General features: G+C 44.6%; 1 protein-coding gene across 6 annotated transcripts in view; it reads left to right on the top strand.

Moving 5' to 3' along the window:
• The window catches only part of adam22 (ADAM metallopeptidase domain 22), a 430,588-nt gene that overhangs the window by 161,248 nt on the left and 245,974 nt on the right, over nucleotides 1-23,366 (top strand). For 5 of the 6 annotated variants that reach the window (XM_068012995.1, XM_068013011.1, XM_068013020.1 and 2 more), the window contains exons 6-8: nucleotides 1,797-1,866; nucleotides 17,773-17,842; nucleotides 20,341-20,405. In XM_068012995.1, coding sequence (XP_067869096.1) covers nucleotides 1,797-1,866; nucleotides 17,773-17,842; nucleotides 20,341-20,405 — 205 coding nt within the window. The remainder of the gene's footprint in view (nucleotides 1-1,796; nucleotides 1,867-17,772; nucleotides 17,843-20,340; nucleotides 20,406-23,366) is intronic. The other variant, XM_068013002.1, reaches the window with a different exon arrangement.

Here is a 23,366-nt window from a genome sequence, read left to right on the forward strand (position 1 = left end):
TGATAAATTACCAGTGCAAATAAAAAGCGCCCTAGAGAAAATTTTCATCTATAGTACTCCTACCTTTGCACACTGGGAGAGCTAAGGGCAAGAATTTACCCTATAATTCCTCCAATATAATACCACAGTGATAAAGTAGCCTATGCAGAACGGTTTTCATTCTGTCATCCTCTGGAGTGAGAAAGAAACCTTAGAAATCACAGGAATTAATATTTATTTCCATTATGATCTTAAAGGGGCTAGGCGGAATCCATACCAGTGCAAGTTATATGTCTGCTGGAACAACTAAGCTGGGAGGGCAATTTTTTTCTTGTTTCACATGTTAGTTTTTATTTCAAACAACAGAAGTAACTTTGTAACTAAATGTAAAAGGTTACCATGTTATGTGTCACTAAATATGATAAATATCTCTATTGTGATCAATATTCCCTGTAAGCTGCACGTAGCAACTCGAAAGTCCGCTTCCAGGCCGCACACAAGTCGGCCCCTTTAAATTACCGTTCATGTGTGGTCTTTAAAAGAGCCGAACGTTTAAATAAATCACCCATTACTCCAAAAGAGAATTAGAAGGAGCAATGCTCCTGATGCTAATTGTACCTTGCTCATTACAGACCAAGCTGAATTGTGGAGCATTGGAACATAGGAAATAGGAGCAGGAATAGGCCATTTAGCCCCTCGAGCTTGCTCTGCCATTCAATTAGATCATGGCAGATCTTCTATCTCAACGCCATTTTACCGCACTATCCCCATATCCCTGGACATATTTAACATCCGCATGCTTGATATAATCACGGGGTTGATTTTTGCGTATCTTTTTTTGAATGGAGTTCCCCATCAAGTGCAGTGCCCGTGGTAATGCTGATCTCATGATGGGGGATCCAAAACCAATGATTTTCTCTCCACTCCAGGGCATTATTTGTGTTTGGTTTTCCAGTTGCATGGTAGTGGAGGATGAAAATTAGATAACAGATGCAGAGCAAAAGGTGAGTGCTTAAGTAACTATGAAACATCTCTTTAAGAATAAAAAGAGGCAGAAACAAAAAAGTAAATTCCATGTGTACTTGTACAGCAGTTAATCCAAGAATCTGGGGCCAGAGGACTGGACCTGAATCCATTCAGTTTTTTTTACTAAATTACATTTCGTCCTTTCATCATTCAGATGCCACCTTTTATTTGGTGAACAGACACATTGTTGAGATGATGATCATAGGCCAGCTCAGAGGCCTTACTGGCCCCTCTGCTAACTGCTCCTACCCTCACATTGCCCAAATGTAAGTTTTATAGAACTGCTGTTCAGGGGAGGTGAAAGTATGAGGGCAATTTAGAACAACAAAAACCACCTTGCTTTGGTCTAGTGGACAGCCAGAAACCTGTCAGGCTGGTGCATGGCCATGATTTTTATGCATTCTTTGTCAGCACCAGAAACATTTAGGGTAACTTTTAGGAGGCTGCTAAGCAGCTGGCGGGGCCTAGCATGCAGCCAGTGCATACCAGGAAAATCACAGACAACATACCTGCATGCATGACACTTACAGTGGGATGGGGCCGGGCAACATCTATCTGATTCCCTTTTGTGAGTGAACAGTAATAATTTATGAAATTATTCTGCTTTCTTTACAATGCCCTCATTTAAGTTTTGTGTCCTGAATTTTAGAGTGAAGATTTGCTGAGGTTCTCCTGATCGATCTTCATAACTTCCGCTGAAATGACGGTGGGCGAGCGGGAGAACCTCCTTCGAATACTACTCCCTAAAAGCTTACATGTTACAAAGAGTTTTTCTTGTTTTGTATCCTCAGTGGCATGTTCTACGATGGAAACTATACTTACATGGTTGAACCAGCACCAAGGAATGATAACAGCCTACTGGTAGGTCTTGTTTTGTAGACTTATATGGAGTTAAATGATGTTATGATGTTGCAGTACAAAATCTTTAATATTGCCTTTTCTGGCAATAGCTCTCCTTTTAACCCAAATACAAGTTTCAGTATAAAGTGGCAATCCCAAACTCTTTCTGTAGTAATAGCATCAAGGTTTAAAGAATCGGCTTTGTTTCAGTTCCATAAAATTAATATTTGCGTTCATGAAGAAAATGGGAATTAAAGAATAATAAAAATAGACCATTTGTTATTAATATTCAAGAGCCTTTTTGATAATATGTGTTGTTACCCCTTGTTTTTAGTGCTATTGAAAGCACTATTTCTTTGCTGGAATATCATTCCATGGGTAACATTTACCTTATGGGTACATCATTCAAATAGATATTTTGCAGCCCAGAGAGAGGGCATCTGAATGAGTCTCATTGGGTTCTCACTCACATTTGACGAATTTTTGCTTTGGGGGTGGAAAGCAGGAGCCGGGACTGTTTCCAGGTCCCGAAAAGGCCCCTGAGGGGTCAACAGTCACTTATTGGGATTTTCACAGAGGCAGCTCCTTAATTGGCATGGAGACGGGTTCCCTTTCCAATCAAGGGCAGCAGTTGGGCTCTCGAAGCTGGAGGGCCAACCAGTTTGAGAGGAATAGCAACTGAGAGGGCGCTTCAACATGACAAAGCTCTCTCAACAACTTAAAAAAAAAATTGTTTAAAAAACAGAAATAGCAGCCAGGGCACCACTGTTGGGTAGAGTGGGGGGTGTGGGGGCAAAATCGCTCTACAGGGTGGCTTTTGGCTGCACCCGCACCCAAGCAAGCAAGGAGAGCCTGTAGACTTGCCTGGAGCATCGGCAGCCCCCAGCCTGCCACTGGGTGTCCACCTCCAGGCAGTTAAACTGTCCCCTGTCATGTTGGCAAACTGGAGGGTGACTGGAAAATCACATTCGGCCTCCTTTAACTATGCTTAACAAAGTTCTTTATGAGTCTAATTGGCTACCCGCCTTGGGGGGGGGGGGGAGGGGCAGGTAGCTCTGCCAGCCCTGAACCCCCTTCGACAAAAATGGGCGGTGTTGGGAACAGCGTCGGGAAACTGGCATGCTGGCTGGCGCTGGTATTTTCGGGCCCCGAGCACCTCTGTTCCGGACCTCAGAGTGGCTCCAAAATTCAGCCCAAATATGCACACCTCCATTGGAGGGCACTGATCAACAAAGAGTAATAACCCTGGCCATTTCCTCCCCCACCATGAGTGTGCTGCAATCAATTGTAAGCTTTCTGCTAAAATCAACTAACTCAGCACAAACCAGAGAGTGAAATGGGGATCTTCCTTATTTGTAAGAAATAAACAGTCACTGCCTTACCAAATCTGGTTGCATTGTTATATCAATGGCCTTTTAAGTTTTGGAGGTATTGCCATTTCGGAGATGGATTTCATGGGATAGTTCACCATGGCCTCCTGCAGCATGGGGACACAGACGAAACTTCCTGGTTTCTATTCGTGCAGCTCTGAGGCCACTCTCCAGCCAGAAGGTGAGTGGTGGGGAGGAGATTTCGGCAGGTGGAAGGTGCGAGCGAAGGCGGCTCAGCGAGGCCAAGAATTCTTCTGTGTGCCAGAGTGAGCACTTTTGGCTCCTCTTGGTCTCATAAAGGGAAATTTATCACTTAATATTTTGTGGCCTTCTGAATGTTCAGAGCAGTATTTACTGAGCCGGGTGGCCACAGCAGTTAAAATACCATCAGGGGCCTATTGATGTAATAACTGGTAGTGCCGATCAAGTGGACAACTGGGAAGTGTCGTTCAGACTGCAGGGCCTCTGATTCTCTGCAGGGAAATCATTTTCCATTGGCAAATCAAGGCAGGCACTTTACAGTTGGGAGGCCCTCCCCTTGATTATTAAAAAGACTCCTTTCCTGGGATTTGGGCCAGCCATATTTCTAGTGGTGAAATGAGGATCCTGCAATTTTGGTCCCAGATTTTAAAATAAAGCAGCTCAGATCAGAGCTCCTTGTTTGCAGAAATGTTATTTAAACATAGCAACAAATGAGAGTATGTTTGGTCCAATGATCCAGCAAAAGCATTCTGATGTCATTACTGATTTATTGCACACCCACAGGTTGCCAGCACAACTGAAAGTTAATGAGCATTTTTGAAGTTCTGCCCTTTCAAGCTTCACATAATTATTTGATGCTTTCTCCAGAAATATTTCAGATATGCAAAAAAGTGGAGTATCTTTTTGTGCTCTCCGAAATTGTAGGTGTAGGGCTTTTCAAGGGGTGAAACAAGAGTTTTAAAAATATAAAATGCAAATGATTTATCCTAAAAAATACTTAAGCGTGCCTAAAAAATGTTTTGCTCTACTTTGCCATTAATTGCATTAGAAAAATTAGATTAGGAAATTTTTGCAGCACAGAAACCAAGTATTTCACAGGGTGCCTCTATGTTGAAACGCTCTCTCTCTCTCTGCCCCCCCACAATCACAAATCAGCAGCTGCCACCTCGGCCAGTGGAGCTGCCGATGTGTCAGTGCTGGAGGGCCTCCGATTGGCCTTCCAGCCTCGGGAGCCAGCCTGTAGTCCTTAATTGGATGACGAGCCCACTCCCTGCCATTAGTTAGCCTTTTAAAAATCTGGTTGGACGTGTCTGGAACACGCCTTGCGGGGTCAGGACCTGCATCTGGTCCTGACTTCCGATTCCTGACCCCAGACTGAAAATGGGCCAAATGGCATCCATTTGTGTTGTCAATGGCTTTGGTTCTATGGTTCTAATATGGTCCTCACTATTCTGTGAGTGGTAGGTTTCATGCAAATGTTGACTGTGGTCTTGTGTAGATAGGTTTTATAAGGGAAGAAAAAAAGATGCTCCCTTCCATTTAAAGATGAACCTTATAAATGAAGTAAAAGCACCAAGTTCTGTTAAATCTTGTTTTACAATCAACTCCTAATAATAGGCAATCTCCTCTCTTGGCCTTGCAACTCTTAGAATGACGGCTATGTTTGGTGTTAGAGGGGAGGGCTCTACCCCAAAATACATATTGAGTAATCATTGGAGCATGGCATATCTATGTCCCACTGAAGTAAGATTGTGGGTCCACTGAAACAGCTGCTGGTTTTTGGGGCCAATGATTTACAAAGATCAAACAATCATGGAACAATTATGCAGTCATTTATCTTTAAATTATGAGTTGGTCAATTAAAAAAAAACATCACTTTTACCCTAATTTATATGACTGTGCAGAAGTAATTGCAACATTTAACATCGTGACTTAAACTTCAAGAAATATGCTTTTTTAAACAGTATGATTATTAATCCACAAAATAATTTATATCCTCTTGCTCTGCTCCTTCCTTGACCTCACTTGTCCTTTCCCTCCACCTTTTTCCTTGCCATTTATTGCCTCCTTCAAATTTATTTGCTTGTACAGCTGAATTGTGAGTTCGGTGATAGAATATGTCAGTTCGCCAGTTCAGAAGTGAAATACTTATGTTTTACTAAATACATTCTGAGTTATTTTCTAATTTGTTCACATCCCTTCAAATTTAGTTAAAAAACCTTCTAAAAGCATGTGAAAATTTTGTAGGTAGCAAATGTGAACAAAATCTGCTTATAAAAGCAGCTACTGATAAATGTTAAATGCCTCATTGGGTGCTATTCCACTGGATCCATAATCAGAAGTTTTGGGTTGTATATTATGGGCCCCCCTGAGGTGGGTCGGAGACAGGAGGGTCCATAGAATTGCAATGCGCAGTGGGGGCAGAGAGCCCGTTGCCAAGCGATTTTGCTGGGAGGAGGATAGGCCGATGAAGGCCTTCTCACCCAGAGGCCAATTGAGGCCCTTCTATGGCCTATTAACAGCCACTTAAGGGCCTCTTCCCACTGTCGCTGAGATCTAACCAGCTGCAGGATTGTCTCTGCCCCGTGGGGAGGGTGCCTTGTAAAATGAGGTACCCTCCCTGTGGGCTTGGGGTTGTCCTTCCTTCATGGGCAATCTGTGGTCCACAGAGGAGCTCCACCGGGAAAACCGACAACTCCATGGCCCCCCCTGCCCCGGACCTCATGCCCACTCTCTCAACCCCCCTTGTCGGACTGGCTCTGGTGACTTTGCCACACTTACCTCAGGTCTGGGGTTCTAGTGCTGGGCCTGGGTCCAAGTCCTCTGCAGTACCAGCAGTGGCCACCGCTGCTGGTAGCACTGCTGATACTGTTGAGCTGCCAGCCCTGTGATTGGCCGATCACAGCCAGGCAGCTATGGCCATTTTAAATTTATAAATAACTGACCTCCTCTTCACAGGGTGCCTCTGTGTTGAAACGCTGTCTCTCTCATTTGTAGCTTTTCTTGATCCTAGTTAACACAATCTTTTTTTTTGCCACTGCTCCTCTTGTTCCTTGCAAGTGTCAAATACATAGGCCTATACAATCTTCCTTCTCCCTACATCTCATTTTATTGGAATGAAGACTGATTGCACAGATCACTTATTCTGACTTATTCTTTCCCAGGACCTCAAAACTGTGGTGATTCCCTCCCCCATCTTCCTTTCTTCCTAGTCTAAAGCCTCTTAAAATCTAGGTTTGGCAACGCCTAATCTCTATTTCTGATTTGGCATGTGTCTTCTTGTGTGCTCTTCATCTTGCTGGTACCGCATTTAGAGTTTCTCAGTAAAAGAGAATTATAGACTCTTACAAAGCCAGATTTCAAGAAAGTTAAGGGCCAGGATTTCTTGGGAGCTTTGCTATTCTCCCACCATAACTCTTGCAGGAGACCTGTGGAACTTCTGGAAAGCAGTAGAGATTCAGTTGCATCAGGTAGTCAACGTTTCTGGGCACCTCCATCCACCACCCCTTTTAAGATAAATGATGGCAAGGAGGAGGAGACAGAAGTAGTCACTCATTACACTCCTTTGACTGAGTCAGGGCCTGGCATATTGATGGAGGATGGTATAAGAGGAGACTCAATAAATCAGAAATAGAGATTAGGCAACACCAAACCTTAAAGTTCTGAAGAAGCGTCACTGACCTGAAATGTTAACTCTGCTTCTCTCTCCACAGATGCTGCCAGACCTGCTGAGTATTTCCAGAGTTTCTTGTTTTTGTACCAAACCTACATGTTAACAAACTTTAAACTAAGAAAGGAAGATGGGGGAGGGAAGAATCACCATAGTTTTGAAGCCCTTGGAAAGAATGAATTAGAATAGGTGACCCCACAAATTTCGGCAGATTCTGTGTGGAAGGGCACTGGTGGGTCTGATCCTGGCAGTCCGATAGATTTTCTTAAAGTTGACCCAAATGCTGATCCCTATTTGCTAGCATTGCATGTTGTTTTGACAGTAGTTTTCTAGTTTACATACAATTTTATTCCCTATGATTCATCTGTCGTTCTGTTTTGGACTTTGCTTCATTCCAGTAAAGGCTAGTAGGGGGCTCGAAGTTTCCCCTTATCCATAATCCATGAAATGAAAATTCCACAGTGAAAATAATGACTAAATTGAATTTGCCCTGATCTCTGATCTAATTTGGATTGTGTGTATAAATGGCACTTTTGTTGCACTTTTTGGAAACAAGGCTCTCAAAATTGAATCCTACTCAATCTACACATGAGAATTTTCACCCACAACTTGAACGTTAATCAGTTTGAGTTAGAACAAATTTTTATTGTGAAAATAGATGGCATGTTCTGTATTACTTCATGATTTATGGACTTTTTTTTTGCTGCTGAACAGTAGCCAATTTGAGGATTGGCAATCTCGAGCTGCAATTTTCTCCCATACTTGTAAAAGCGTAAAGTGGAAATGAGTAGAGGCCACTTAACCTCTCAAATAGCTTTGTTGTGTTGGTCCACTGGCAGGAACTTCACAGGTTACTTTTATCTTTCTTCAGCATCAAACCCGTATGCCTGTGTTGCTTGTTGAGTTAGTAGCCTTTTTGTTTTTGAATGCTTTACCTAAGTCAGCACCGGCTGCACAATGTTGAGTTCAGGTTGAGGACCCATAGCTTGTTTTTGTAAACCTTGATTTAAGAATTAGAATCATCTGATCTAATGCCTGTGTGTCTTTTATTAAATTATCACGTCCGACTCATATTATGTTTCACCATGTCAAATGATATGCACTTCAATTCTGCAATCGTATTTCCCATTTTGCAGACGAGTCATTCATTAATTTAGTAGTTATTTCTCTGTAAAAACTTCTGCATGTTATACCTTTGCTCCATACACTAATTTCCCACACAGCTTAGTGTCATTTATAAAGATAGCTATTTTACTTACAAGATGCTCATTAAAGTTATTCATTAAGGTTGTGAGGCTCAAAGGTACTCTTGACTGATCCTTGGGGAATCTGTTGGTCATGGTTTTCTAATTAGAACTGTTAGAATTGATAGTTATCCACTGTTGTTTACTAGCTAGCTAATTACTTACACAATTTGCAACTCTCTGAAGGTCCAGGTATTTACAGGGCAATTTTCTGGTCTTGTGCACCCAGCAGGGAGCCTTGACTACTGAAGAAAATTTGCCCATGCCCACTGTTTTTTAAAATTCTTTCATGGGATGTGGGTGTCGCTGACTAGGAGAGCATTTATTGCCCATCCCTAATTGCCCTTGAAAAGGTGGTGGTGTTCTTCTTGAACTGCTGCAGTCCGTGTGGGGTAGGTACACCCACAGTGCTGTTAGGAAGGAGTTCCAGGATTTTGACCCAGTGACAGTGAAGGAACAGCAATATAGTTCCAAGTCAGGACGGTGTCTGGCTTGGAGGGGAACTTGCAGGTGGTGATGTTCCCATGCATCTGCTGCCCTTGTCCTTCTAGTTGGTAGAGGTTGCGGGTTTGGAAGCTGCTGTCTAAGGAGCCTTGGTGACTTGCTGCAGTGCATCTTGTAGATGGTACACATTGCTGCCACTGTGCGTCAGTGCTGAAGGGAGTGAATGTTGAAGATGGTGGATGGGGCGCCAATCAAGCGGGCTGCTTTGTCCTGGATGGTGTCGAACTTCTTGACTTTGTTGGAGCTGCACCCATCCAGGCAAGTGGAGAGTATTCTATCACATTCCTGACTTGTGCCTTGTAGATGGTGAACAGGCTTTGGGGAATCAGGAGGTGAGTTACTCGCCGCAGGGTTCCTAGCCATGGTATTTATATGTCTACTCCAGTTCAATTTCTGGTCACTGGTAAACCCCAGGATGTTGATAATGGGGGATTCATCGATCGTAATGCCGTTGAATGTCATGGGGAGATGGTCAGATTCTCTCTTGTTTGAGATAGTCATTGCCTGGCAATTGTGTGGCGCAAATGTTACTTGCCACTTATTAGCACAAAGCCACGCTGACTATCCCTAATCAGACCATGCCTTTCCAAATGCATATAAATCCTGTCTCTCAGAATCCCTTCCAATAACTTTCCCACCACTGATGTAAGGCTCACCGGCCTGTAGTTCCCTGGCTTATCCCTGCTACCCTTCTCAAATAAAGGCACAACATTAGCTATCCTCCAGTCTTCCACTACCTGACCCGTGGCTAACGATGATACCAATATCTCTGCCAGGGCCCATGCAATCTCCTCCCTTGCTTCCCATAGCATTCTAGGATACACCTGGTCAGGCCCTGGCGATTTATCCACCTTAATGTGCTTCAAAACCTCCGACACCTCCTCCTTTGTAATGTTGATATGCTCTAGGATATTGCTGTTCCCTCCCTTGAACTCACTAGTTTCCATGATCTTCTCCACGGTAAATACAGACGCGAAGTATTCATTTAAGACCTCGCCCATTTCCTTTGGCTCCACACATAGATTACCACACTGATCCTTAAGGGGACCTACTCTCTCCCTAGCGACCCTTTTACTCTTAATATACTTATAGAATCTTTTACGATTCTCCTTTATCTTATCTGCCAGGGAAATCTCATGGCTCCTTTTCGCCCTCCTAATTTCCTTCTTAAGTGTACTCCTACATCCCCTATACTCCTCAAGGGACTCACTCGATCCCAGCTGCCTATACCTGACATATACCTCCTTCTTTGTCCTGACCAGACCCTCAATATCACTCATCAGCCAAGGTTCCCTAAACTTGCAAGCCTTGCCTTTCCATCTAACAGGAACATGCCGGCCCTGAACTCTTCCTATCTCACTTTTAAAAGCCTCCCACTTGCCAGACATCCCTTTACCTGTAAACAGCCTCTCCCATTCAACTTTTGAGAGTTCCTGTCTGATGCCATCGAAATTAGCCTTCCCCCAATTTAGGACTTCAGCCTGAGGACCAGTCTTATCCTTTTCCATAACTATCTTGAAGCTAATAGAGTTATGGTCACTGGTCCCAAAGTGCTCCCCCACTGACACATCAACCAACTGCCCATCCTCATTTCCAAAGAGGTCAAGTGTAGCCCCTTCTCTAGTAGGGCCATCCACATACTGCTTCAGAAAACTATCCTGGACACACTTCTTCTCCATCTGATCCCTTAGCACTAAGGCAGTCCCAGTCAATATTAGGGAAGTTAAAATCACCTATTACAGCCCTATAATTCCTACATCTATCTGTGATTTCCCTACATATATGCTCCTCCACTTCTCTCTGACTACTGGGGGGCCTATAGTATAATCCCATCAGAGTGATCACCCCTTTCTTATTTCTAGGTTCTACCCATATGGCCTCGCTGGACCTTACCCCCCCGGGATATCCTCTCTAAGTACTGCCGTGATGTCCTCCCTAATCAATAGTGCAACTCCCCGTCCTCTCTTACCTCCACCTCTGTCATGCCAGAAGCATCGGTTCCCCGGAACATTGAGCTGCCAGTCCTGCCCATCCCTCAACCACATTTCTGTAATAGCTATAATATCACAATCCCATGTACCGATCCATGCTCTGAGTTCATCTGCCTTACCTGTAAGGCTTCTTGCATTAAAGTAAATGCAGTTTAGCCTACCAGACCTTCCACGCTCCCTGTCCTGCCTACTGGACTTGCTTGCTTTAACCTCTACATTTGCCTCAACTATTTCATCGGAGAGACTACTACTTTGGGTCCCACTCCCCTGCAAGACTAGTTTAGACTCTCCCGAGTAGTACTAGCAAACCTCTCCACAAGGATATTGTTCCCCTTCCAGTTTAGATGCAACCTGTCGTTCTTGTACAGGTCACCTCTGCACCAGAAGAGATCCCAATGATCCAAGTAGCTGAAGCCCTCCCACCTACACCAGCTCTTCAGCCACGCATTCATTTGCCTTATCCTTCTATTCCTACCCTCACTAGCACGTGGCACAGGGAGTAATCCTGAGATTACAACCCTAGAGGTTTGCTTTTTATCTTTCTGCCTAACTCCCTATATTCAGTTTGCAGGACCTCATCTCTCTTCCTGCCTATGTCGTTGGTACCAATGTGTACCACGACCTCTGGCTGCTCACCCTCCCCTTTCAGAATGTCTGCAGCCGCTCCGAGTCATCCTTGACCCTAGCACCAGGGAGGCAACATACCATCCTGGCGTCTCGTTTGTGGCCACAGAAATGCCTATCTGCACCCCTTACAATAGAATCCCCTATCACTATAGCTCCTCCACCCCTTTTCCTCCCCTGCTGTGCAGCAGAGCCTTCCGTGGTGCCATGAACTGCTTTCTGCTTTCCCCTGGGAGGTCATCCCCCCCCAACAGTATCCAAAGCGGTGTATCTGTTTGAGAGGGGGATGGCCACAGGGGACTCCTGCACTACCTGCCTACACCTACTACTCCGTCTGGTGGTCACCCATCTCTTTTCTGCCTGTGCAGCCATTACCTGTGGTGTGACCACCTCACTAAACATGCTATTCCATGACGTCCTCAGCATTGCGGATGCTCCACTGTGAATCCACCCGCAGCTCCAGCTCTGTAATGCGGGTAGCCAGCTGCTGCAGATGGATACACTTCCTGCATACATGGTCGTCAGGGACACTTGGAAGCATCCCTGATTTCCCACGTAACGCAGGAGGAGCATATCACGGGGCTGAGCTCTCCTACCATGACTTACCCTTAGGTTAATTAGTTACTCACTTAATTAAAAAATACTAATTACACTAGGGGCCTTGTTCACCCACTCCAATCTAAATTCCTTCAAAAAAACACTTTAGTAGTACTCACCTTATCACCAGAGGTTTTTTTTTCAACAAAAATCAAACTTTCCCCTTATTTTTTAAGATATTTAAATGCACTAACAGCTGCTACTCACCAACCAATCACCTTTCAGCTCTCCTCTGACATCACTGTTGGCTTTTTTTTCTCAAAAACTCCAGCGCGCTAGAAGAGCTCCGCTCCCGGAAGGTAAGAGACTGGGCCTCGATCCTCGGGTTGGATTTATAGGCTCTGCTCTCAGCATTCTCACCACAGGTCCGCTCTGCTCCTCTCCGCTCCGCTCCCGGAAGGTAACAGACATCTAGGCATCTTTTAAATGTGATGAGGTTTTCTGCCTCTACCACCCTTTCAGGCAGTGAGTTCCAGACCCCCATCACCTTCTGGGTTAAAAACAACCTTTCCTCATCTCCCATCTAATCCTTCTACCAATCACTTTAAATTTATGGCCCCTAGCCACTGATCCCTCGGGTAAGGGAAATAGAACCTTCCCATCCACTCTATCCAGGACCCTCACAATTTTGTACATCTCAATCAAATCTCCCCTCAGCCTCCTCTGTTCCAAGGAGAACAAACCCAGCCTATCCAATCTTTCCTCATAGCTGCAATTTTCCAGTCCAGGCAATATACCAAGAGATTTTTAAAAAATTCTTTCACAGGATGTGGGCATCGTTGGCTAGGCCAGCATTTATTGCCCATCCCTAATTGCCCTTGAGAAGGTGGTGGTGAGCTGCCTTCTTGAACCGCTGCAGTCCATCTGGTGCAGGTACACCCACAGTTCCATTAGGAAGGGAGTTCCAGGATTTTGATCCAGTGACAGTGAACGAACAGTGATATATTTCCAAGTCAGGATGGTGTGTGACTTGGAGGGGAACTTACAGGTGGTGGTGTTCCCATGCATCTGCTGCCCTTGTCCTTCTAGGTGGAAGAAGTCGTGGGTTTGGAAGATGCTGTCAAAGGAGCCTTGGTGTGTTGCTGCTGTGCATCTTCTAGATGGTACACACTGCTGCCACTATGCATCATGATGGAGGGAGTGAATATTTAAGGTGATGGATGGGGTACCGATCAAGCGGTCTATTTTGTCCTGGATGATGTCGAGCTTCCTGAGTGTTGTTGGAGCCGCACACATCCAGACAAATGGAGAGTATTCCATCACAATCCTGACTTGTGCCTTGTAGATGGTGGACAGGCTTTGGGGAGTCAGGAGTTGAGTTACTCGCCACAGAATTCTGAGCCTCTGACCCGTTCCTGTAGCCACAATATTTATGTGGCTCGTCCAGTTCAGTTTCTAATCAATAGTTACCCCCAGGATCTTGATGGTGGGAGATTCAGTGATGGTAATGCTGTTGAATGTCATGGGGAGATGGTTAGATTCTCTCTTGATGGAGATTGTCATTGCCTGGCACTTGTGTGGCATGAATGTTACTTGCCACTTATCAGCCCAAGTCTGGATATTGTCTGGATCTTGCTGCTTATGGCCATGGACTGCTTCAGTATCTGAGGAGTTGCAAATGGTATTGAACATTGTACAATCATCAGCGAACATTCCCGCTTCTGACCTTATGATGGAGGGAAAGTCATTGATGAAGCAGCTGAAGGTAGTTGCACCTAGGACACTACCCTGAGGAACTCCTGCAGCAATGTCCTGGGACTGAGATGATTGGCCTCCAACCACCATAACCATCTTCCTATGTGCTAGGTATGACTGCAATCAGTGGAGACTTTTCCCCTTTATTCCCATTGACTTCAGCTTGCCTAGGGCTCCTTGATGCCACGCTTGGTCAAGTGATGCCTTGATATCCAGGGCAGTCACTCTCACCTCGAGTTCAGCTCTTTTGTCCATGTTTGGACCAAAGCTTTAATGAGGTCAGGATTGGAGTGGCCCTGGCAGAACCTAAACTGAGCATCAGTGAGCAGGTTATTGCTGTGTAAGTGGCTCTTGATCGCACTGTCGACGACACCTTCCATCATTTTGCTGATGATCGAGATTAGGCTGTTGAGTTGGTAATTGGCAGGATTGGATTTGTCCTGCTTATTGTGGATAGGACACACCTGAGCAATTTTCCACATTGTCGGGTAGATGCCAGTGTTGTGGCTCTACTGGAACAGCTTGGCTTGGGGGTGCATCCACTTCTGAAGCACAAGTCTTCGGTCCTACAGCCGAGATGTTGTCAGGTCCCATAGCCTTTACAGTCTCCGGTGCCTTCAGCCGTTTCTTGATATCACATGGAATGAACTAGATTGGCTGAAGACTGGCATCAGTGATGCTGTGAAACTCAGGAGGAGGCCGAGATGGATCATTCACTCGGCACTTATGGCTGAAGATTGTTGCAAATACTTCAGCCTTGCCTTTTACACTGATGTGCTGGACTCCCCATCATTGAGGATGAGGATATTTGAGAATCGTCCACCTCCTGCTGGTTGTTTAATTGTCCACCACCATTCGCAACTGGATGTGGCAGGACTGCAGAGCTTTGATATGAACTGTTGGTTATGGAATTGCTTAGCTCTGTCTGTTGTATGTTGCTTCCGCTGTTTGGAATGCACGTAGTCCTGTGTTGTAGCTTCACCGGGTTGACACTTCATTTTTATGTATGCCTGGTGCTGCTTCTGACATGCTCTCCTGCACTCCTAATTGAACCAGGGTTGATCCCCTGGCTTGATGGTCATGGTAGAGTGAGGGATATGCTGTATCATGAGGTTACAGATTGTGGTTGAATACAGTTCTGCTATTGGTGATGATCCATAGCACCTCATGGATGCCCAGTTTTGAGCTGCTAGATCTGTTTGAAATTTATCCTGTTTAGCACAGTGGTAGTGCCACACAACATGGTGGAGGGTTTCCTCAATGTGAAAACGGGACGTCGTCTCCACAAGGATTGTGCGGTGGTCACTCCTACCAATACTGCCATCGACAGATGCATCTGCGGCAGGCAGATTGGTGAGGACAAGGTCAGTTAGGTTTTTCCCTCTTGTTGGTTCCCTCACCACCTGCTGCAGACCCAATCTGGCAGATATGTCCTTCAAGACTCAGTCTGCTCCGTTAGTAGTGGTGCTACTGAGCCACTCTTGGTGATGGACATTGAAGTCCCCCACCCAGAGTACATTCTGTGCCCTTGCCACCCTCAGTGCTTCTTCCAAGTGGTGTTCAACGTAAAGGAGTACTGATTCGTCAGCTGAGGGAGGGCGGTAGGTGGTAATCAGTAGGAGGTTTCCTTGCTTATGTTTTACCTGATGCCATGAGCCTTCATGGGGTCCAGAGTCAATGTTGAGGACTCCCAGGGCAACTCCCTGTTGACTGTATACCACTGTGCCCCCACCTCTGGTGAGTCTTTCCTGCCGTTGAGACAGGATGTACCCAGGGATGGTGATGGAGGTGCCTGGGTCATTGGATGTAAGGAATGTTTTGGTGAGTATGACTATGTCAGGCTGTTGCTTGACTAGTCTGTGGGACAGCTCTCCCAATTTTGGCACAAGTCCCCAGATGTTACTGAGAAGGACTTTGCAGGGTCGACATCATCATTTCCGGTGCCTAGTTTGATGCCGGGTGTTCCATCCAATTTTATTCCTTTTAAACTTTTGTGTAGAGGTTTTGTACAACTGAATGGCTTGCTAGGCAATTTCAGAGGGCAGTTAAGAGCCACCCACATTCGCTGTGGGTCTGGAGTCGCATGTAGGCCAGACGAGGTAAGGATGGAAGATTTCCTTCCCTAAAGGACATAGTGAACCGGATGGGTTTTTACAACAATTGATGGTAGTTTCATGGTCAACATTGCTGACGAGCTTTCAATTCCAGATTTTCATATATTAATGAATGAATTAATTAAATTTAAATCCCACCAATTCCAATTTAAATGCCATGCTGGTATTTGAACTCATGTTCCCAGAGTACTAGCCTGGATCTCTGGATTATTAGTCCACTGACATTACCACTATGCCACCATCTTCACCTATGATGGATTAAGTGAGCGAGCAAAATTGTGACAGATGGATTTCAACTCAAATAGGTGTGAGGTCATCCATTTGGACCAAAAAAGGTTACATCTGTGTGTTTTTTGAAGGGTGAAAAGCTAAGAACAGCAGAGATCCAAAGAGGTTTAGGGTCCTTTACACAGATCACTAAAATCTGGTTGTAAGGTACATAAAATAATCAAAAAGGCTAATGAAATGTTAACCTCTGTATCTAGAGGACTAGAATACAAGGGGATAGTAATCATGCTGCAGCTATATAAAGTCTTGGTTAGACCACATCTGGGCCAGAATTTTCTGTTGAAGGTGGGGCTCTTGGTGCTGGGCTGAAAAGGCAAGGGAAGGCCTGCCTCTGACTTTTCGTACCCGCATAGCGATCCTCCAGTCTTCTTAAATCTAAGTTTTACGAGCCGGGATCCATGTCCCTTTTGAAGACGGAGATCCTACCTAGAAGAGCTGCCAGCCAATCAGAGGGTCAGCAGCTCAGTAGTATCGGCAGTGCCAGTGGAGTGGTACTGTAAAGGCCTTGTATACATGTCCAGCGGTGGAACTCTGGACCTCAGGTAAGTGAGGTGGGGTCATCAGAGTCAGTCTAGAAGGCCCCGGCGATGAGAGGGTGGGGGGTGGGGTTGGTGGCGCGTGGTGAAGGGGTGGTTGTGCAGTCCAGGGGTAGGGTTGTCCTGCGGGGGTAAACTGGTTCGTGGCGGAGGTCCTACGTGGGCCACAGATTGCCCATGGAGGAGGGACTCCCCCCCACCCCCCCCCACCACCTCCCCCACAAGCCGGCAGGGATTGCGCCTCATGTTACAAGGCACTCTCTCCGCATGACGGAGGCATCGCCTGCCGCTGGTAAGATCCCAGCAGTGGTGGGAAGAAGTTCTTAGTTGGCCATTAATAGTCCACTTAAGGGCCACAATTGGCCTCTGGGCAGGAAGGCTGTCGTTGTCACAAACTAGGCTTGTATTTCATGTATTATAGAAAATGAAGAGGTGATTTGATTGAGGTTTTCACACTTTAAAAGTAATTGATCGGGTAGATAGAGAGAAACATTTTCTGCTGATGTGGGAGCCTGGAGTAAGGGGACATAAGCTTAAAATTAGAGCCAGTGAATTCAGGAGAGAGGTTAAGAAACAGTTCTTCACACAAAAGATGGTAGCAGTATGCAGCTTGCTTCCACAAAAAACAGTAGATGATAGTTCAATTAATAATTTTAAATCTGAGATTTTTGCCAGCGAAGGATATTAAGAATTTGGAGCTAAGGCCAGTAATTGAAGTTAAGATACAGATCCAACATGATCTCATTAAAAAATAGAATAGGCTAGAGCGACTGAATGGCCTAACCCTGTTCCTATGTTTATGCCTGCCGACGTTGAATTTCACCCCCGTAGGGTGCTGAGTTCAAATGTCTGTATGCTTTCAAATTTTGGGGAATAGGATGATGGCAGAGGAAATGTAGGGTTCTGGTTTATGAAGGAATTTGGCAGGAATCTTTGTCGGAAAGTGACTTTGTAAGGCATGTGTGAAGTGATGTTTATTTGTGACTGAATCTGCCTGCTTCCAACAGGCACAGTATGAATTGTGCAGTCCTGCTGGAGAGAGTATCAGTGACCTTCATGATGCACTGGTTACTAGCACAACATTGTTATGTACAATTTATGACAAATGCTGGAACGATAAATACTAAATGCTGAAAGGTAAAAATTAAATCAGAAAAACTGACAAAATGTTACACACCCAAATTGTTAACCTACTGTTTCTATTTTCAGCTGCTGGCTGACCTGTTGTGTATTTCCAACATTCTCTGTTTTTTGTGCAGAAATAGTAAAGGTGTTTAATTCAGTTCATCATTGTTTCCCTTTCCCCTCACAGAATGAGACTGAGCCTCATTTAGTTTACCAGGTCGCTGGCAATGATGTTCCTTTGCAGCTTCTACTACATGGTAAGATCACAGTGATATGCAGTATATTTCAGAATTATCTAACAGAACCTTAGCACGTGTGACGAATAAATTGACATGATAACGGCTCAGATCTGGCAGTCCAAATAGCAGTGTTTGCTGCCATTGAGGGCCGCAATGGAACCACAACCTCCGGCGAGCTCACTTACATTGAAATCTGGAACTTGTGATGTACCTGAATGGCTCCAGAGGAGCCCACGTTGATGGTTCCGCTGTTCCTACACTTAAAGTAGCAGGGTGCATTAATTTGTAAATTTTGCCTATTTTCCTGCAACTTGCATGGATTTTAACATGCAAAAAGTTAGGGCTGACAGGCACAGGCATAAGTGAGCAAAGGTAGGGATCTGTCAGGCAGGGTATTGATTTTGAAAAAAATATGTTCTTCATGGTTTCTCCGGTATCCCTGGCTCCTCTCCACACTACCCTGCACACCCACCACCCCCCCTCCCACCCCGCACCCCTGGCTTCTCTTCCCCAACCTCCCCCGACTCCTGTACCCTCACGTCCGGCTCCCCTCTCCCAGCACCACCCCCCCACCCCATAACAGCCCGCTCCCCTCAATCAGCTGTTGCCAACATTAATGGGACTAAGGTGCAGGGTGGGGGGGAGTCGGGAGTGCCGGTGAAGTGCAGGGGGGAGCCAGGGTCTGGGGGTGGGGAGGGGTGCAGGGTATGGGGGGTTGGCAGGGGAGGCGGTAGGGGGGAGAGGTGGTGATACTGACTGAGGGACAAACCCTGGCAGACTTTTAAAATTGTTGTAAGTTTTAAAATAAATGTAACACTTTTATAACAGTTTTAAAAAGCGCCTTATTGCTTTAAAATATTAAAAATTATTTTAAAAAATCTTACTTGCCATTGAACTGAACACAGACCTCAAGGGGCGGGTCTCCAGCTCATGACATCAAAAGGGGGCACGGCTTTGCTGGCAATGCACTGCGCTGGCTCTGCACACTTCTCGTCCCAACCATAGGGCACGCTGCAGGAAGCACAGGAAGTTTTCTTTGAAAACTACGAAATAGAAAAGTTTGTATTTTTTTGTGCTGTCAGTGGCATAAGCGACAGTTTTGCCGCTGACAGAAAGATCCAGGCCAAAGTATATTTGCACAAAGGCATATATGAGATCATATGAAAGTTCAGAGTTGATTCAATGCGTGATGTTCTGAAACTACATTACATACGGCAACATAGTGGTGTGACACACTAATGAAATCATAGAAATTCATGGTTTTACCTGGATAGACAGGCTGCCGGTTCTCTATCGGCATTTTACACAATCACACACAGTCAAAATTAGAGCTATGTAGAAGCAGCGAACTAAAGCCAAGTTTCCTCACTGAGAAAAGCAGGAAATCAAAAATCTTGAAATTCCTTTCTTAATGAAAAGCAACCTTGTTTTTCCTGTAACCAATAATATATTGACTTGAATGTATGATGTTATCAGCAGCTTATAAATTACGGAAGAAAACAGTTAATATCTTATTTTCGTTCAAAAAAGAACTTTGAATCACTTGAGTGTCTGGCGTACTCCCAGTGGCAAGCTATAGGCATAAAACTTAGTGTCCTTTTTTTGAGTCCAAACTCAGCACTGTGCCAGCAGTGTGTACCCCAGCCAAAAAGGCTGCAGGCTGTTTGAAACTGAGGCTCAGGCCATATTAACAGGCCTGTTGTAGGCGACTGGCAAGAAGGCTTACAAGTGGGCCTGACACATTTAGCAGTGGCCCAAATGCTCATGCAGATTGAGCACAGGCCATCCCATTGGTAAATTTGTCAGCGTTGCACTCATTTTATGCCTAAAAAACAGGTGCAGTGCATACCAATTTCTACCCCGTAGAATAGCAATGGCACAGGAACAATAATACATAGCCCATCCACTTGGTGGGAAAAATTATGGGATGTAGATAATTGAAGGTAACATTTTTAAAAGGAAACAATTTAAATGGATATTTTTAAATAATATGTTCTTGAGGATTATTGATTTATAAAACCAGAAATTGTTGTTGCTGATACTGGCAGATAAAGACTATGTACAGCATAGTATCCCAATTAGGATACATTGATGAGGCTACCACCTGAATCAAGGAGGTGCCTCAGTGGCCTGTAAAAGTAGTAAGATTAAACCTACTGCAGTGTGGTAATGGAATGGCAAATAGTGCTACTCGAATTTAACTCCTGCTCTTCTTAGAAATTCCTCGTATTTTTATGGTTGTTTGAAAAAAGAAACCATAACGTAATTCTCTGGGAAATAACTCCTATTATAAATAGTTTTCTACATGAATTGCAAAGTTATCATCAGAGAAAAATTTGTATACCATGTAGCGCCAGCAATATATTCAGTTCACCGTTTGATGTCAGTGACACATGGCTTCTAAAGTAACAGCGGTTTTAAAGGCTATCAACTGGCATTTCGTTGAGTAATTGAACATAACTGTTGATTCATCTTGGTTAATATGAATAATGTTTTGCAATGTATATTTCTTTCAGAAGAAGTTGAAAGGAATGAGCTGTTTGATGCTGGGCAAACTATCCTTTTAAGGAAGAAACGACAGGTATGTTCAATATTTTTACCACATCAAATTCATAAAAATGTAAAATAGAAAAAGAAGTATCTCCATGGCTTTTGATCTATACATAGAATTTTGGGTTCAGTTCATTTTTCCTCTTCAGTTGGAACATTGCATTATAAAGCAACACAGTGGGCTGGATTTTATTATCCTGCAGAAAATGGCAGCTGTGCCACTGCAATTATTTTTTCTTTAGATTAGAGATACAGCACTGAAACAGGCCCTTCGGCCCACCGAGTCTGTGCCGAACATCAACCACCCATTTTTACTAATCCTACACTAATCCCATATTCCTACCAAACATCCCCACCTGTCCCTATATTTCCCTACCACCTACCTATACTAGTGACAATTTATAATGGCCAATTTACCTATCAACCTGCAAGTCTTTTGGCTTGTGGGAGGAAACCGGAGCACCCGGAGAAAACCCACGCAGACACAGGGAGAACTTGCAAACTCCACACAGGCAGTACCTGGAATCGAACCCGGGTCCCTGGAGCTGTGAGGCTGCGGTGCTAACCACTGCGCCACTGTGCTGCGGCGGGTGGCCACTTAACATATTGACGGCAGCTGCCCACCCCCCCCCCAAATCATGTGGTGGGGGCGGCATTGGCGACCTGATGCCGGAGCAGGTGCTGGTGCCATTTTTAATAGGCTGCCAGACCTGCAAACAGTTCAAAATAATGCAGAGTTGACCCCTCCCCCCCATACACTCAATATTACAGAGTTTCTCCTCTCCCCACCCTTATCCTTACACACAATGCAGAGTTGATCCCTCTCCCCCATCTATACTCAGAATGCAGCGGAGACCCCTTCCCCTCCTCGGTAGCGCCAGCTTCTCCTGGACGGAAAAGTGAAGGCGCTTGAGTGCCACACGTTGCGCTGGAAATCAGGAACGATGGGAAGATCGTGACAGATGACATAGTAATGTATGCAAATAGATATTTTAAATATTCAAACCAGGGTCCCGTCGCAGAGGGGCTGCCATGGAGCTTGCCCACCGCTGGGAAGATCAGGCCCGGTAATCCCGGCTCGGGTTCCGTGGCGGCTACTGCCGTTCCAATTCTCCTGCGGCACACCGCCATGAAACCCAACGTCAGGCTCAAAACAGAATCCAGCCATTAGGTGGGCATGAGAAAGTTAGTGGCAATATTCAGCAGAGTGTGCTGTTTGTCTGAGTGCTCAAGACTGGAAGAGATCATTGGGTCAATTTTCCTGACATTTGCCCCTCCAGGAACACCTTTAACCCCAGCTCAAATGCCAGGAAAAGTGGGTGGAGACTTATTTTTCTGAATCTTTGCCCCCTTTGTCCTTGGATTATCAGGATGTTCCCCAAGGACACAGCTTGGCTTTTTTTTGCATTTGCTGCAGGTCCAGCAGAGCAATGTTAATGAGACAAGAAGTGTCTTTCTGGTTGCCCGCCTCAATTTCTTGGTCATCATGGCCCAGAGGCCCCCAGAGGCAGAGGTGACCAGGAAACATTTGGTGAATCTGAGTGGGCCCGACAACAAGCTAAAGAGATTCCTTCAGACAGTTCAAGGCTTTGGACATTGACTAGAGTATGGCTAGAATTATTATATATATATCCAATATCTCCTCCTTATTCTCATCTTTTGTTAGATTATCAAAAAATAATCTATTAAGTTCCTCTGGCATGAGTTCCTTTTTGTAAATCCATACTGACTCTTAATTTTAGTTTATACCTAAGTGCTCTGCTACCTTGTACTTGATAACTAATTTCATCATTTTACTGGTAGTGATGTCAGACTAACTAGGCTTCAGTTATCCGGGTACCCACCAGATCCGTTTTTAATTAAGAACAATACATTTGCCATTCTCCAGTACTCTAGTACTACTGTCCTTTTTAGTGAATGCCTCTTTGTTAGCGTTAGCATATCCTTACTTGCTTTATTCTTTTAATGGGCTTTTTACTCCATTACTACCATTTTTTTCACACAACTTGTAATATTTCTCTAAAAAGACCACAATGACAGCTTTCTCCATATGTTGCTAGTGTTTCCATGATGCAATAATCAAAAAGAGGTAACCAAGGAAGTAAACCCCATGTATAATGATCAAAAAAAACATTCACACACCCAGCTTTTTGTCTTACCATTTTACTGCTATAATGCCCTTATTAGGTTAAGTACAATTTCCTTTCTTGTCCCATCCCTTAAATGCTGAATCAGTCCCTTAGCACATCTAGAAATTTGTGACTGTTGTTACTTCTAGCCATACTCCATTCAATGTCCAGGTAATTCAAATCCACCATTATTAAAATATTACCATTACTGGATGCTTTTCTCTGTAAAATATTTGATCATGTGTAGCTGTTTGGCCTGACAGTGTGCAAGGTGAATTTTCACCAGCAGTCTCTTCTCACTTGTCTCATTTTACTGTATTCAGAGTGATTTGGTAATCCCAGCATCTCTTTGGCAGTCTGCCTTTCCTGTAGCTTTATATTTTCTTCTAGATAGAATGACATGTAGTGGCTGCTAGAGCAGGTTAGAGGCTGGGTATACTGCAGCAAATTCCTCATATCTTGACTCCCCAATGCTTCTTTATCATCTAAAAAGCACAAATCAGGAGTGTGATGGTATACAGTCCACTTGCTTGGATGGGTTCAGCACCAACAACACTCAAGAAAGCTCAACACCGTCCAGGACAAAGCCAGGATCAGAACCTCATTCATTAGCTTAAACATCTACTCCCTCCCCGACTAACATACCATACTTGCAGTGCGTACTACTTATGGGATGCACTGCATCAACTCACCAAGGCTTTTTCAGAAACATGTCCCAAACCTGCTATTTCCATCACCTAGAAGAATAAGGGCAGTAGGTGCATTGGAACACCATCAACTCCATCTTCCCCTCTGAGTCGCACACCTTCCTAATTTGAACATATATCCCTGTTGCTTCATCATCACTTGGTCAAAATCTTGGA

This window comes from Heterodontus francisci, chromosome 2, assembly GCF_036365525.1.
Source record: "Heterodontus francisci isolate sHetFra1 chromosome 2, sHetFra1.hap1, whole genome shotgun sequence".
NCBI classification, from domain to species: Eukaryota; Metazoa; Chordata; class Chondrichthyes; order Heterodontiformes; family Heterodontidae; genus Heterodontus; species Heterodontus francisci.